Source organism: Pelobates fuscus, chromosome 11 (assembly GCF_036172605.1).
Source record: "Pelobates fuscus isolate aPelFus1 chromosome 11, aPelFus1.pri, whole genome shotgun sequence".
NCBI classification, from domain to species: Eukaryota; Metazoa; Chordata; class Amphibia; order Anura; family Pelobatidae; genus Pelobates; species Pelobates fuscus.
The window spans coordinates 114,023,473-114,039,457 of record NC_086327.1 but is presented as its reverse complement, the minus strand read 5'-3'; the positions used below and the strand labels follow the sequence as shown (position 1 = coordinate 114,039,457).

General features: G+C 39.0%; 1 protein-coding gene across 11 annotated transcripts in view; it reads right to left on the bottom strand.

Moving 5' to 3' along the window:
- AGRN (agrin) overlaps positions 1-15,985 on the bottom strand; it is a 379,838-nt gene that overhangs the window by 111,674 nt on the left and 252,179 nt on the right. For all 11 annotated transcript variants that reach the window (XM_063436014.1, XM_063436017.1, XM_063436016.1 and 8 more), the window contains 3 exons: positions 10,349-10,564; positions 4,165-4,389; positions 2,565-2,789 (listed from right to left, as the gene is read on the bottom strand). In XM_063436014.1, the coding sequence (XP_063292084.1) occupies positions 2,565-2,789; positions 4,165-4,389; positions 10,349-10,564 (666 nt within the window). The remainder of the gene's footprint in view (positions 1-2,564; positions 2,790-4,164; positions 4,390-10,348; positions 10,565-15,985) is intronic.

Here is a 15,985-nt window from a genome sequence, read left to right as displayed (position 1 = left end):
AGATAGCTGTGATTCTATAATAAAGGTGAGTTTTTAACCTATTTAAGTTGGGTAAGGGGGGGGGGGGAGGGTGAAGGGTGGCCACCTAAATAGTGTTTGTAACACTATAGGGTCAGGAATTCATGTTTATATTCCTGACCCTATAGTGTTCCTTTAAATTCACTGTAGTTATAACCAAAATTTTATATTTTCAATTATGCATCTATGTGCAGCGTTCCGTTAACAACCCCACAGTATACTGTATCAAATTTAGAGCCCTATGACACTGAGAAGAGTCCAATTAAATAATTACTGTTAGTATATATTGTATTACAGTTAAGGAATCGGTCACTGAGCTAATTTTAGTGAAGAATCAACCTAATGTCACATGCATAATTTAGGTCAAGAAATTTAGTTACATAGTTACATAGCTGAAAAGAGACTTGCGTCCATCAAGTTCAGCCCTCCTCACAATGTCTATGAACCATTGTTATACAAAATATATTCTAACCTGACAGCTCATTCTGACTTTCTCCTCTCGGAAATGTATTTTCTTTAGTGTAATTTGAATGCATTATTTATAAACAGAAGTAAAATGCGTGTGGGTCAGTTTTTGACTATTGTTTTCTTTTAAAGGCTGTTTATAAAAGGTTCAACATCTTGCTTTATATTGTTGGTGTTAGTGTTCCTTTAAGTCTCTTTAGGTCAGTGTTGACATGTTAAGTGATGATTCAGTCAGTATTTGTTCAGTGAAGTGGCGGCAGAGCATCACGGAATGTGATGTATTTTGTGTGCAATAGCCCTTAAGATCATCATATACTAAATGCTTCCTATCATGTGAAATAAGAAGGCAAGATAGTAATTTTGTGAATTTTGTTGCATAAATACTGTACAGCGATACCTTCAAATTTGAATTTACAGAATAAATAGAGCACAAGAACAGAATTTGTAGCCGATTTAGCTTTGTATTTTCTAACTCTATTCTCTGCAACATTCTCTTCCAACCTGTCTTGCCTCCCTCTCCTGATGGGAAACAAATCATCTGTGGACCAGAGGGGGGCATGAAGAACCCATGCCTCATCTGGCACAGAGCTCATAATAATGGATATCGGGGGGCTCAGGAAGTAATGGTAGTTTTTCCTTTTTTTCTGGAAAGGGTGGTAGAAAGAGACATAAAGTGATAGATGGCATGTTGAGGGAGAATGGCAGCGGGTGGAAAAGACAAGGTGACATGCAAGTTCCTGAAAATTCTAGAAAGGACAGACGAGCGATATAGCTGGAAAAACTCACAAATAACTCAATACATCAGTGTAGCAGGGTTCTCCAACATTGTTGTACACCTCTGCCCTCCAGAAACATTTACTTTAGCTCTGCTTTCCATTTGACACTGTGTCTATAATAGGTCTACAAGCCAAGGGTATTTCAAACATTTGATTAAAAAGAAAATACAGATCGGTAGGATAAAATCTTCCATTCTTTTAGTTCACGTCTCTTCTAAAAGCACACTTACTGTCACAGGAAAATCAATAACCGACATAGAATTTTCCTTTAATGTCTCCCAACCGCATACTGTAAGTGTGATTTTAGCGCTCGGATTTCTCGTTTTGGGTTTACAATATACCTATTCAGGCTGTGACAGCTTGGGGAAGATATTGATTTGCAGATTCAGTCTGTTGCATTAAAAGTTTTCTCTGGTATTCTGTCTATCAAACAATAGCAGCTTTCACACCTGTATATGGTTCAGGAGTCTCAACATTTCACACTGTACTAAGAAATTATGTAAAGGAAATTCATTGTTAAAAAAACGTTCTAAAATAAAATAGAGAAAATGGGCCAAGACATAAAAAGTAAACTATCTTACTTTTTAGAAGGTTTACGTTGCAAATCTGTTCATGACCCATGAGCTGAACTCAAGAGGAATTTGACTTGGAAACTCAGTTCTACAGATTTCCTTGAGGGTCAACTACCGAACAGAATATTCATAGACAGGCTTAATTTGGGAGCGTCGAGTAGTGGTGACTGGTGAAAATTAAAGATTGCTCTCACCACTGTATTCAGAAATGTGGAATCTGTCCCAGACGTGGCTGGTGCTGACCATTCTGTCTCATGTATGACTCAGTGAGAGGTCATGCCTTTTTCAAGACCATAGATTTAAAGTTACACATATTTGGGGAAACAAGAATTAATTTAAAGAGTTCCATCTCCTTCCCCAGATGCTGTTACCTGATGACAATCCTATAGGGCTCTATACATAGAGAACTGGATATTTCTGTAAAAATATCTTAAAATCTTGACCTGTTTGCTCAGTAGCTCAGGAACATCTCCACCCACCAGTAAGGGTTGAGGAAATTGCAGAACTAACCATGACATGCACATGTTTTTTTACAAACAGTTTACCTTAGTGCTTACCACTTTCAAAACATCTGATTTTGAGGGGAGGGGTTGCCCTATGTTCCCCAACAAGCCAATTTTTTACTGGCATGGAAAACAATACAGTCACTAGAGCCATTTTCATATATTGAAAGACAACTCGGATCCAAAAAGGCTGACTGCAAACCCGTCAATGTCAAAAGGCTTCTACCTACCTTGAGTCTGGCACTGCCCTGAACGAATTTTTTGCAAATCGATGCCACGAATAGCTCCAGTTCTGGTCATGACACACTCGTTTTCGTAGGTTACACCATCGTCAGCACACACAGGCTCTTTCCGCGATGGACAATTCTCTGGTCGACCAAGCATTTCTGCCCGTCTTGTTCGAGAATTCACTCTACACACTCTGTTCATGTCATTTAGGGCACTCTTACACGGGTCTAAGTGAAGAAAATGTATATCAGTACACCAATGTGAGTAATACAAACATATTTTCAGGTCAATAAGATATTTATATGTAGCAGGCATTTACATATATATGATCCAAATAACTTGATCTTGGTTTGTTTCTAAGAAATCATTCACCCATATACACCACTCCACACTTTTTCTTTATTAGTTTACAAAAATTGTCAAGGACAAAGATAACATGTTACAAATAATGTACTGCAATGGTTTTAAGTCTGACTAATTTCCCTAAAAAAAAAAAAAAAAAATTAAAAAATTATGTCATTAAAAGAGGGTGATTATGTACACAATATATCCAGAATATAATGGATAGCTAATACAATGTTAAGCAAAGATCTGCACACCAGTCAAGCCATAAGACTTGCTTTTCCCATAGAAATCATGATTCTTTGTTGAACTAATAGCATATGCCCACCCAGAATACTTTGCGGTAGTAACATCACTGCAAATTTGTGATTTCTTTGGGAAAAGCAAGTCTTATGGCTTGACTGGTGTGCAGATTTTTGTTTAACATTGTATTAACTATCTATAGATTTCAGGTGGAAGAGGTTTTCAATCACAATTTTTTTCCCCACCATAACTGTATTGGTTGTTGCTGCAGAATCTAATATATTCTACTACATTTTCATAAATATACAAAGCTCATAAGCCTTTAGTTCTGCTTAACTTGCCATCTAATTGGAAGGAACTGGTGTAAACGAAGCAAAGATCATAGTAGATTTAAACAAAGTTAAATTAAACAATCACTGCTGATCTGTAATTTGATCTAATTTCTATTATCAGTGAATAAATGAAACATTGGGGAATTGTGCAAGTTGGACCATTGGCCACTTGGTTTTAGAGGACACGCAGTTTTCCAATTTCCTAACCCTAACTCTACATCCTATCTCTAATCAGATTCCCAAGAAATCTATGCAATAGCCAATAAATGTATATATACCCTCTTATCTATCTGCAAATGTTCATTGAGTTTCCCAACCATATTTTTAATCCCTTACTCACCTTATTTCCTAAAAAATTCACCTTATTTCCTAATTCTAATCTCAGAGACTATTTACGGTGCTAGCTCTAACCCCTCATGCTAATAGGAAAACCACCCCTAACTACCTTATAGTGAAGTTGGTATTGACTAAGCCAGCATTCAGAACACGTATTTGTAAAGGCACATAATATTGAAATCATATACATAAAAATTATGCTGATTCATCCTGGAATGAGGATAGCAATATTAGTTTTGCAAAGTTAAACAATTAACTTTATGTAAAAGCAATTTGGATGCGTGCAACACTCATTGTCAGGATAAGCAATGACTTACTGGTTAGACAAAGAATGCAGAGGACAACTCACCACAAGGTCCTTCAAACTTTTTGTACAGATTCTCCTGGTTGTCACAGGCCTGCTTGTTGAGATAACACTCGTTACGGTAGTCTTTCCCATCACTACCACAAACCACATTCACTGGCACACCTGCGCAGGTGGTAGGGCAGACACACTTCGCAGTTTGTCCATCTGCTGAACGTACGCATGTGCTACCGTAACTACAGGACACCGTTGAACATGGGTCCCGGGAGCCTTTGAGAAGACAGAAGAAAGGACAAGCTCTTTACTAAGATTCATAGCATGCTATTAACTCACTTGTTGGAAGTGGGATCTGCAATGCTTGATAAGCAATATACCAATGTTATCTCTGCATTCAAGAGGGTTATAAAAAGCATTCACGTATAAGACCGTCTTCAGAATTATGTGCAAGAACGAGTTCTGACATTTTCGTATCTACTTAAATCACATTAGAGGTGATCTCTGTATAACCGGAAAATAAACCAGAGTGGGTGGGACACAAATAGACTGTTGGAAAATTCTCAAAACGGGATTATTTTAAAAATAATTTACACCATCACTATTTTTAGATAAATGTGGTTCAACTACAGATTAATTTTACTAACAATTTAACACTATAAACACAAAGCTAAATATTTGTATGTATCATTTGTGAAATGACAATACGTGTAACTAAATTGGACAAAGATACAAATAAAAAAAATCTCAGTCTGTAGACTTAAAGGGTTTCTACAACTGTTTTTCGATTTTATCAGAATAATGCACTATTGGCATTATACCGTACCACCTCCTCTCCCCCAAAAGAAATGCTCAAAGAGTTATGTTTTTAGTCACCTTAATCCCTCGCCAGGATAATCTCACAGTGCTGCTTGGCATACCCCACTCTAATATAAAGGAGGCCGTGCCAAGATCCAATCACAGCTCTGACTGGAGTATTTAATGGACTCAGAGCGCATGTATGCGCTCGGCGCCAGGGGAGGAGGAAAGAGATGGAGAGAAAAAAGGAGGAGGGAGTGTTAGATAGAAAAAATATCAGTGCAGGGGATATGTAGGAAGGAAGGCTACAATCAGTGTGGGAGGGAGGGGAGATAACAGCTTCTCCCTTGCTCTGTCTGCAAGGAAGACGTTTTTATGTCTGTCGGCAACGTGATAATAGATCACATGTGCAGTGTTAGCCAGACTCCTACCACCATAACTACTTTAAAAAGCAGAAGTGGTCATGGTGGTTGCATTAACCCTTTCATTGGCAATAGGCAAGTCTGGTAGATTATGTGGGAGCGATACTGTACACACCTACCCCAAATGAACTCATTTATTTAATTCAGACATTTGCTTTATAAAGAAGGGGGATATGTTTATTGATTTAAATGTATTTTTATTATGCTATTTAGTTTAGTATAGAAGCACCCAACCTTATAACTAGTACAGATACCTCTAAAATATCACAAATACATGAATTTTAAAAAAAAGAAGGTCCTACAGGCACATTCAACTTTTCTCTCTCCAACATAGTAACCGCAAAACAATAATACACGGACATCCAACCCTACTACAAAAATGTTATCTCCAGTTTAACAATAAAAAATATAATTGGAAAAATCTGACCAAGTTGTCCGTAATGGTGTAGATCAGGGTTAGACACTCCAGGTTTTGTGGACTACATCTCCCATAATGCATCTGGAGTGCAGAAGATTGCCTACCCCTGGTGTAGGAGGGCGGTTTTAGGATCGGCTTAAGTCCATATAGGTGGGAGCTGCCATAAAATGTACCCTTTGACTGAAGCCCCTTTCTGACACCTATTAGCGCCCCTGGGTGTTTTGTTCCTTGTACAACACCACTGGTTACAATTTTACAGTTCCACTTAAGAACTATTGGCCAGTATGTCTAACGTGCAATTTTGAACTTCTAGGGGTTAGTTTAAGTACAGAATAATGAGCAGTCACCATGGAAACTAAGAGAATGTTATGATACATTTCTCTACATTTAGAACTGCGCCAGAGTATCTTCACTTATACACGAGGTCTATTATGAACTTTATAACTTACTTGGGCAGTGGTTCATAGAATCTATCAATCCATTTATGACAACAATGGATGTTTGAAAACATGCATAATGCATATTTTGTATTTATCACAAACAGCCCACTGCATAATATCCAATACTAGATGGAGATGCAATCTATGATACCTTGCTGTGATGCCAAATTATTTTTTAGAATTTTGCCGGCTAAGGCTATTTAAACCCTTCAGTTCATTCCGATGGCCTTTCGATTATTTGTCCTAAATGTCTACACCCTGTTGCTTAACAGGATCTTGATCATCTGCATTTAGATACAAAAACTCCATTATATTTCTGCGCTTCCACCAATTAATAAACACTTGTGATGCGAGGTGGGATTGCATCTTGTGATAAAAGCAGCATCCTGCACAGCAGTTTAATCTAGGCTGACTTCACAACTGGGAGGGGCGGCACGGAGCGCGGTGACAAGCTTGAGCAGCATGAAAGAAAAAGGTCAAGTTAATTTACTTGGAGAGAAAGGGGACTGTGTCTCGTTTACACAGTGCCTAAGTCCCCGGAGCAGCATGCAGACTGCCAACGCAGCTCCATTAGCCCCACTCAGTGCAGGCAGCAAGGGAGCAACAGGGTGTGGGAGAGTGGGAGAGGATAGTTCAAGATATTGCATTACACAGAAAAGGGGGTCTCACAATGATTTGCTCTATAGCAGTGTTTCTCAACATTTTGTGGACAGGTACCCCTGCAGGTCCCAACAAATTCCCAAGTACCCCTGCCTTGCGAAAGTAATTGCTATTGTTTTAAATTCTAAGTGCAACATGTAGACAGTGATATTTAGGTTAATCACATATTGGAGAACAAGCCAGATTAAAGGTAGCAAATAATATTTTCTAAATAAATATGACATGATGTGAATATTGTGTATGTGTGAAGGAGTGTATGAACTATTCATCTGAAGCATAAGAGTCACAAAATGAAAATATAATACACACATAATAGTTACACACAGAGGACACTGAAACACACACATACACATTTACGTGCAGAGGACACTGACACACAGATGACACTGACACACGCACATTGACTGACAGACACACTCACTGATTTGACACACACTGACACACACACGCACATTCACTGACAGACACTCTCTCACTGATTTGACACAGTAATTTGACCCACACTAAATAGTTACACACAGAGGATACTGACACACGCTAAATACACTGACACACACAGTTACACACAGGAAACTGACACACTCACCTTTACACCCAGAGGACACTGACACACACATGTACACACAGAGGAAACAAACAAACACACATATTTACACACAGAGGACACGCATACACACACAGTTACACACAAATGACATTGACACACATTTACATACAGAGGACACACACAGTTACTCAAAGAAGAAATTGGCACAAACATATTTACACCCAGAAGAGACTCACACACACACACATGTACCCACAGAGGAAACCAACAGCGTGTGGCTGCTGTCATCTTTGTACACTTTCAGCACTGCTTCCTCGCGCACTGTTTTGGTGATGCTGTGGCCTGGGTGATGTCATGGGCCGGAGTGATGTCATAACCCGGCTCTAGGCATCACAGCTGGGTGCACGAAAGAGCAGTGCTGGAAGATCATGAAGATTACAGTTCCCTCGCCACCTCTATTCTCTCCCATCTGGCCACCTCCAGGGGGATGCAAAGGTGGTCAGCCATCTCTTGGCGTACTCCCTGTCTTTGGTGCTCATTGAGAAACTAGGCTCTGTATCAGTGACATTAAATAAAGGGGGATATACATACTTGGATGATCAGTGGCTGGATACGTAGAGGCATATAATCAGGATAATACATTCTTCAACTGATAATATAGTAGACTAATCTTACGATACCAGAACTTGCAGATTGGTCCCTTTCTAACCAGTATGAACAGCACAGAACTTGTTGGGTTTCACCCAGAGTCGCCGGGTGTGAAAGGTAATTATGTGGATTCGAGGTGAAACAGCTGAACCTTTCTAAAAACTGGTCAGACTGTCAGTAAGTATAGCAATTAGCATGTTTATCCTATCTTAAATTAGAGTAGGACCCACCAATACTGGGTTACTGGGATTTACTGGAGAGCTTAATATGATATGGCCATATGAAATACCTATATTTGCTTGCTAAGACAGGTGTTTTTAGAGAGATTTAAAACAAATGTTTTGTGTTGATATCCCTTAAACTGTTTTTGCGTGTATTTGTTGCTTAAAGCAGCACCACTAATAATTAATACTTGTTTTGGATATGCCCTCTTTTTTCATGCTGTTCTTTTAGACACAATAATGCAATAATTTCAAAAAGAGTCCAAAATGTTTGGGTTTTTTTGACTCACAGTTCCCCTTTGCATAGAAACCCTTCCTTCAAACATACCTCCCAAGTGTCCCTATTAAGAACAGACAGTCCCTATTTTGTGCCCACATCTCTCTGTCACTCTTTTCTAGGAGTTCCATATTGTTGAATGTCTTGTGAAGATCATCAGATCTTTTACAAGTCAGAATGTACGTAAGGACTCTTATTGAGTTGATACATAGAATCTGTGTGCTGTTAAAGGGTTAATATATATCGAAGCGTCACAGGGTGGACTCAATTAGAACGCTCCCAGGTATGGAGATCGGTCTTTGAACGCAGCACTTTAGAGGATTAACATTATTAACTGGTCAAAAAGCTTTACAGAAGAAAAGGCTGTGCATAATACATCTCTTTCGGAGATGTGGCTGAGAATATGCAGCCATAGTTTACGCATCCCATTAGGATTATTACACTGCAATAGGAGTCTAAAATTGAATGGGAAGAGACCCATTCAATGAATATGTAATCAAGGTGCTACATGGGAAATATTAAGAAAGAAAAAAAAGACCCATCATTTAAACATCAAAACCTGAGGCTATAGAATAAAGAGGGGGATCCATGTGTTATACATGTGCTCAGGGAGATGCAGAATGTCTATGCTCTGTGCAATTTATAAGGATTCACAAGGATCCGCGGAATGAGGCTGTGTATGCAAGCCTGATTAAAGTACTGTAAGGGCAATAAATAGAAAGACGGTACATTACGGTATATGTTTGATCAGGGAGCTGTATAATGCAGAAAATAAAGAGGCCATATATTTTATGCCCATAAGAGAAATGTAAAAATGTGGATAGTAAAGTCAGTTTACAACATAGGTTATCAAATAAATGCATTAAAGTTCTGGGTCATACATGCAACCCAGCATCCATATACAATGCATTATTTTACACTTACTAATGTACACCAGTGCAATCTCTGTGATTGAAAGTGTCCTGGTTATAGATAAATTGGGGGAATTCATTTTAAAGTTAAAGGGACACTATGGTCAACTTAAACAACTTTAGCTTAATGAAGATGTTTTGATGTACAGATCACGTCCCTGCAGTCTCACTGCTCAATTATCTGCCATTTAGGAGTTAAATCACTTTGTTTATGCAGCTCTAGCCACACCTCCCTGCATGTGACTTGTACAGCAGTCTTAAACACATCCTGTAAAGTTATCTAATGTTTACACTTCCTTTATTGCAAATTCGGTTTTATTTAAAATGTCTTATCCCCTGCTCCGTTAGTAGCTTGCTAGACCCTGCAAGAGCCTCCTTTGTGATTCGATTTAGAGAGCAGGAGATAAAAACATTTAAAGTAAACTACATCTGGTTGAAAGTGAAACCATTTTTTTCATGCAGGCTGTGTCAGTCACAGACAGGGGAGGTGTGCCTACAACTGCATGGACAGAAACAAAAGTGATTTAACTCCTAAATTGAGAATTGAGCAGTGAAATTTCAGAGGCATGATCTATACACCAAAACTTCTTCATTAAGCTAAAGTTGTCGTAGTGACTATAGTGTCCCTTGAATAATAGCTCATAGCAACTAATTATAGCTGTGGTTTGTCTGCTATCAGCTTAGGCAACATGTTAATTAATTTTAACAAGTGAAAGGAATTGTTGCTACTTATGAACTACATGTCCTATAAAACACAGAAAAAGCAGAGGTTTATTGGATAATCTATAAAGTGTTTATTGAAATAATTCTTTCTCAGCCACTTCAGCCCACAAATGGCTTAGATAGAACACTGCTGATAGATTGATTAAAGTATTACCAGATGGTCAGCTTACCACATGGTCCTTTGCTGATGACTTTGATTCTTCTTTGTTGGTTGCACTGGGCCCTTTCGAGCTCACACTCATTGCTGTAGGTTGAATAATCGGATCCGCAGACAGGGGCCACCACGGACGGGCACGCAGCTTTCTTACAGACGCAGGCCGCTTGGGACGAGTCAGTACTGCTCCTCTCGCACACAGCACCAAATCCACACAGCATTCCACGGCACACTGCAACACACGAGAGAAAGGCAAAATGTTAAGTGAAATGGTCTGTGAAATGGCCTATCCATGGATACAAATGACTTAACAGTATAAGTTCTACTGGAGCAACAGGCTAAAAGCAGCCTTAGGCTTATAAAAAAATCCCTACTAAATAACTCAAGAAAACGGAATTCTAGGCTTCAGTCTTGAAGGAACAGGCTCTCTCCATTGTAAATAATATAACAATCAAAAGCAAATTTCTCTCATATCTCACTGTCACACTCGGTTGGAATTAATGACATTTAAGGGCGATAGATCCCACCTTATGACTCATTATTACACAGTCCCCCCCTGTTCATAAATAACTATGACACTTTGATGGAAGATGCAATGCTCAATATACACCAGTAAGTGGAAATGGGGTAATGACTTAGTATGGGTCTATTTCTGATGGGCTTCAAAATGCATTTCCGGAACAGTAAGCGTGGAAAAATCAGTATTATTTTTCTCTCTCTACATGTCACCGTGAGGGTACACAAATAGATTAAGATGCATTATACATATGGGCAAATATAGTTTGCTTTTTTTTTTTTTATCTTCTAAGCATCTGAAAACCAATATTTGCCCAAAATATAAACCCTGAATTGGATATTGTACTCCCGTAAGGTATGCAAGCTATGGTTGCAGCGTTTAATTGTATAGAGCGATTGATTTATTTTATCTATCGGTCAAAGGTCATTAGCGCAGCTGTGGAAATTTAAATTACACTTCTCCTCGATATCGGTTTTGCATTCATAAGGCACAATCAGACCTTTCTATAGAACGAGTATCTCAAAGTAGCATCAGTTGTGTTGTTATTTAGATAGGAGCTTATGATGAACATGATCCACTGGTAGAAACAACTATATTAATGAATACCAGATTTATACTTCTAAGCTTTGCTCCCACCGGCATTTTCTTTCTACAGAGTCTCTATTCCGAGGTTAATAGAAAAAGGCTACTGCGCAACACGTCCAGACTAAGGTTTATTAGTGCAGGCACATGTTGGACTTCATTTCAATCATCTTCAGGTTCGTATTAATGAATGAGATATGGATAGACTAAGAAGAGACGGAGGGAAGTGTTCTCAGATGTAGTGAAGTCATGGTGATTCTCTTGCAATGCATTCCCTGCGATCGGTAGCCAGGAGACAGATAGATTAAAATAAAATGAGAGAAGAACATGCAATTTAGCAGTTTGCTTGAAATACTCTCAAAAATTGTAAATAGATGGGATTAAAATCCAAATCTGAACAGGGCAGATCTGAGAGACAGAAATGTGAATACAGCAAAATAATAATAATAGTCATTTATTGAAAAGAAGGGTTTTAATCAGTGAATCCTTCTGTCCACCCTCTCACCCATGCATACATTCACCCATCCATCCATTCAGTCATCCATCCATCAACCCATCCATCCACATATCCATCCACCCATCCATTCATTCAGTCATCCATCCATCAACCCATCCATCCATTCACCCATCCATCCATTCACCCATCCATCCATCCTCCCATCCATCCACCCATCCATCCATTCACACATCCATCCATTCACCCATCCATCCATTCACCCATCCATCCATCCAGTCATCCATCCATCCATCCTCCCATCCATCAACCCATCCATCCACATATCCATCCACCCATCCAGATTTTAAATTGAACAATAGTTTATTAAGGGCATTGACTAGACTGGCTGTAGTAGATGCCGTTCACCCTGTTTTGGGCAATGACGCAATGCCTGTGATTATCGATCACTTTGTGTAGTCAGGAAATACAAAAGAAGTAGAAAAGTCAGCTCTGTGGGTGGCACTGCCAATAGTAAAGATTAACATGTAAATGTGTCCATAACGGTGGATTCTAAACTTTGCAACTCAATAGTGCTTAAAGTAACGTTCTTCTACCTGCTTACCCAAAGTTTATAGTCATTTATTGTGCTGGTGCAAAATAGCTGGTTATGCCATCAAAATGTGTTTCATATTAGTTCACTGCTTCTGTCATCACTAAGAAAAATCCATTAGACAGGTCACTGTCAATCCTCTAAGCAGTGGTTATCAGACTGTTGCCACTGCCCCATTATATGCAGCTCACATAGGAGTAGGGGGGGGGATTATGGAGGCACATTGCAGTTGATTTCAGTGGTTATGGTGCTGTAAATCTATGCATCCTGAGTTCTCAGTCTATCATTGCCATCCAGGTTAGATGGAATTAAACTTAACAATGAGGATGTATAGCTTCTACATATTAAATACAGATTGAGAGGATGTGGTCTATGGGTCCCAGGGTCAGCCATGAATATTTTAGCAATATGGTTTTGAAATCAATTTAAGTGACGGCACCATGGCTGGCCTTAGGGGTGCAAGCACCCACTAAGAGGGTATTGTCACAAAGCACTGCCTGATTGCAAGAGACACTGCTAACATAGACTGACAGCTGACGCAGGTTGCCCTTTCAATGTGTGAAGAACCTGACCCATGGTTCACTGGAGGCTATCAACCATGGAGCAGCATGGAGTCTGGCCATTCTACAAGATATAGGGACACGGTGATGGCCACATACAATGATATGTATTGGGGCAGCTATAAGGGCATGTAGAATGGCAGGAATGTAGCAGGACAGACATTGGTGGGCATGGAGAGTGGTAGACATTAGGCACAGAGCGGGGCAGACAAGGCGGACATGGAGAAGGGGATGACACAAAGAGGGCATGAAGACGGGCAAACAAAGAAGACGTAGAGGATGGTACATAGGAAGGGCATCGGAAGGGGCACACAATGTGGGTGTAGAAAAAGGCACACAGGTGTCTGAAAGCCTACGGCATGCCCTAGAATACCAAACTAACCACTACAATAAGCTGTGATGTTTAACCAGCACCGAAATTAAATGGCTATGGAGATTATCATTTAGAAAAGTACCATATATTAATATGCACTACAAAGTAACATTTTTTGATGACAGATAGTCAGACAATCAAAAGACAGAGACTTAAAAAAAAAGGACCATAGTTTATTATAATTAATTACAATGGCCAGTTTAAATAGTTCCTCTTAATAAGCCAGTTATTCCCCCATTTTTGCTTTTTTAAAACAAGTAGCTCTAACTGAGATTGTGCGATCACAAGTTTGCAAGTTCCTCCCTCTGGCTCTGACACTATCGCTCTGTTGAATCTAAAGAAAGTTAATTTATTCCATTTTAGAATCTGGCAACAAATTAGGCTGCAAGCGCTTAACAACGGTGATACATTGTGTGCCTCTAAAGTAGAATCTCCTTATATAAATAACATCGCAGAGAAACAGCTCACAGAATGAACCCATTACCCCAACATCTCGCATCTGGTACTGCATCACAATGCTAATTACCAGCAACTCATTTGGTAGGCAAGTGGACTATAGTGAAGCATCCTGGGCTTGTTACAAAACTGAGTGATCTAATGTGAAGCACAGCTACATTAACATGTCTGTGTGCAAATGAGCATTTCGGATAACTCTTAGGCAAGAAGATAGCTGTCTGAATAGCAATAGTACATCTCTCAAAGATAAATTGTATGCAACAGAGGACCAGTCGGTAAACACTGCAGAATTAATCAATCGAAGATCTGTTCATTGGAGATGGGCAGTAATGTTGTTACAGAGGGATGGCATTCTCAGGGTTAACCAGACGTTGTCGCAAACCAAATATATATATATATATATATATAACTACCAAAGAAACAAATGCGACAGTCCAATTAGCTTCTAACAGAGCGGTCCTCCAATAGGGATGCTTTCATCAAGTTACAGAATTCATAAATATCTTGTCTTTGAAGGGGTTGCAATTTTCTTCAACACCAAAAAAGCTACCTCGTTTACGAATCCACACATTGAAACAGCAGAAAAATCGTCTGTATAGTCTCTCTCATTTTCATGTCTGCTCTGAATAATATCTAGTCTCTTTCAAAGGAACACTCAAAGCAATATATAATCACTACAGCAAGCTGCAGTGGTTATGGTGCCAGGAGGGCCTTTCCCTGCCAACATGTCTGCCAGGCGCCACTCTCCGATATTCCTCTTAAACTCTAGATAGCCAGATGAAATGTTTTGATTACTGATAGAGGTGGACACCAAGGCACCCCTGGCACCATAACCACTAAAGCGCTCTGTAGTAATTACGGTGCTTGTAGTGTTCTGTTAAGATTGAAGGGCTGCCTTAAACTGAGGAATATTTCCATGATGCTCAGACAACCAAATGGCCAAAAATGACTCATTAATGAAATAGGCTTTGTCATTTTAAATCACTGTTTTAATGTATCCATCTCACTATCCAATAAATCGTAATCATAAAAATAAATACTGCCATATTTCCTTTTTAAAGTCTTGCGATGTATGTTACTTAAGGTACCTATAATAGGCAGACGCCATTTTACTTTTATGATTAACCTTGTAAGAGTAGCTTAAAAAAAAATGCTGGTATAGCAACACGGAGAGTGCTAATTACCATTTACAAATAAGTCTGTAATTATGGTGACCATATTAACCCTTTTAGTAGAGACTTGGATGCATCTTTCAGTTTGGCGATGATTTTGTATCTTCGGGAAATAAGTAAAATGTAATCTCACTCAAATAACTTTTGATATATTGCTGCTAAAAGCAAAAATATCTCCCCAAAAATGCTCCCCTTTCCCCATACTAAAGAAAAACAGCAAAAAAAAAATAAAAAAAATTCTGTGTTCTAAGTGCACTTTCTCCCTTGTTGTTCACATAACTAAAACTGGTTGTCATTTCTCTATCCATCAAAAGCTTTTTTAAGACTGCGTCATGAGTCCAAAATGGAGTAGCACCTAGGCGACCATCTTCTGTGGTCCTCAGTTGGGTGGAATGTCTATCTATCTATTCATCTATCCATCTCTCCATCCCTCCATCTATCCATCTATCCATCTATCCATCTATCTATCCATCTATCCCTCCATCCATCTATCCATCTATCTATCCATCTATCTATCCATCTATCTATCCATCTATCCATCTCTCCATCCCTCCATCTATCCATCTCTCTTTCTATGAATAGGTGTGGACTACATCTCCCATGATACTCTTATATAAAGGCAAAGCATTAGGAGAGATGACCCCAGATATACATCTATAAGGAAAATGGGGAGAGTTCCCTGGCAGTTTGCAGAATTCGGATGATGCTAAAAACTAATTGATTGAAAGATGAATTCACAGATTTTCCAGTATATTAAATCTATATGGTATATCAGACACAGACTATCAGACTATCTGTGAATGCACAGCTGGATAAACATTGACAAAGTGACAATTCAAATTCCCCTAAAGAAGATCCACTCAGCCACTACTAGACAAATGCCATTTATAGAATGTTTCTGCCGCATACACAAGAGTTAAAATGACACAATGCTAAATCAGTAGTTG